General features: G+C 28.9%; 1 protein-coding gene across 4 annotated transcripts in view; it reads right to left on the reverse strand.

The window, feature by feature from the left end:
• Positions 1,189–1,641, reverse strand: part of LOC107617072 (histone acetyltransferase HAC1-like) — a 62,373-nt gene continuing 61,920 nt past the window's right edge. For all 4 annotated transcript variants that reach the window (XM_021112133.1, XM_021112134.1, XM_016318892.2 and 1 more), the window contains one exon: positions 1,189–1,550. In XM_021112133.1, the coding sequence (XP_020967792.1) occupies positions 1,379–1,550 (172 nt within the window). In that variant the 3' untranslated portion in view covers positions 1,189–1,378. The remainder of the gene's footprint in view (positions 1,551–1,641) is intronic.

A 1,641-nucleotide genomic window follows, 5' to 3' on the forward strand; every position in this document is an offset into this window, starting at 1 on the left:
CAAAAGTCAAAAGTGTGTAGCGCACTAGAGCCTCCTTCACTAAAAATAGAAAATAAAAAATACTCTTAAAAGTTTTAAACTTAAAAAACCACCTAAGAGCATCTCCAACGGTAAGGGAATGTAGGACCCATTCTGACAAAAGTTAAAGATCAACCATTAGAGCAACATAAATACGAGTCTCAACACATATTTTAAAGTAAGAAAGACCCTGCTCAGAGAAACTTGCTTTGTTTTCATTATAATCAATAAAATTTTAACATGTGGCACTTAAATTTAAAAAAAAATGAAATAATATAGTATTAATATAATAACTAATAACGTTACATAATATTATCTTTTAATAGTGAATTATTTTTAAATTTATAAATTTAAATTACATTATTCAAAAAAATTAATTACATTAATTTTAAGTATTTTAATTAATTAATTAAGTGATACCACAATCAGGACTAAAGTTAGTTCTTCCTAATGGAGAAGAGAGAGATGCTTTGAGTTCCTATTTATTGTTTATGACGCAAAAACTAATGTGAAGTTACTTTTTATGACAGGTGGACCATAAATAAGAATTGGGATAAGTTCCCTAGTGGAGATGGTCTAAATTCTTTATTCTCCTAACACAAGTCAACTGTAGCCCTGTTCCTCCAAGACACAAGTCAAACTTCACTTCTTCTCGAAAAATGAGGGAAAGATTAATGTGGTACATTTTGTTGAATATATGGAGACTAATTTAGAGTAACTGAGATCTCCAATACTAAATTGGTGTAATTTGCCAATTTTAAAGACTAAAGTACTAAATTGGTGTAATTTGCCAATTTTAAAGACTAAAGTGAAACTTAAATCGAAAGACGGTGATGTAATGATGTTAGAAGGACTAACTCTACATGAGATGGCCTTCTAATCATTCTAAATGCAATAATATCCTTTCATATTTTTTTAATACATTTAAATTTTAAACAATCATAATTTTAAAAAGATATTATAATTTTGTAAGACTAATCCAAAAAAATACTTTATGGTTTTTAGAGAATTATATGACTTTGGACTAACTTAAGTTAACTCCAAATATACTTAAAAAAAAATACACAAATGTAGATTTTAAAATCCAAACTAAGTTCAAAAAACTTTAAGGAGCAAAAGTAGCTAACAATGGGTTAAGAAAACCAATCTAGATCAACCATCAAGACCTCATAGTTTAACAAATCCATGCAAAATTAATGTTATCATCACATTGTATAACATTGTTCAGATAAAGGTTTAAAATAGAAATTTAGATGATAAGAAGTAATTGCTTTGGTCTTATATAAGTCCTGCCATATAAAATCAAAATAAACCAAGCCCTATTACTAAGTTTTGCTTATGATTAAGCCTTGAAGTTGATTCATATGATATACTCATTAATGCAGGTCTCCAAAGCAGAGAGATTGAGATGCACGTCATGCACATTTGAATTCGAAGCTGCTACAACAGCCTCCAAGACAAATCCCATTACTTCCGCTCTTCGGTTCAAATTACTCTGTCGCTTCGCCTTCGCAATCTCTGCTTTCATGGCTCTGAAGTCACTCCAAAAAATTAACAAAAATCAATGGATTACTTTACTAAAACAATAATCTTATATGCATGTTAAAAACCAATTATTAATCA

Source organism: Arachis ipaensis, chromosome B09 (genome assembly GCF_000816755.2).
Source record: "Arachis ipaensis cultivar K30076 chromosome B09, Araip1.1, whole genome shotgun sequence".
In the NCBI taxonomy this organism is placed as follows: Eukaryota; Viridiplantae; Streptophyta; class Magnoliopsida; order Fabales; family Fabaceae; genus Arachis; species Arachis ipaensis.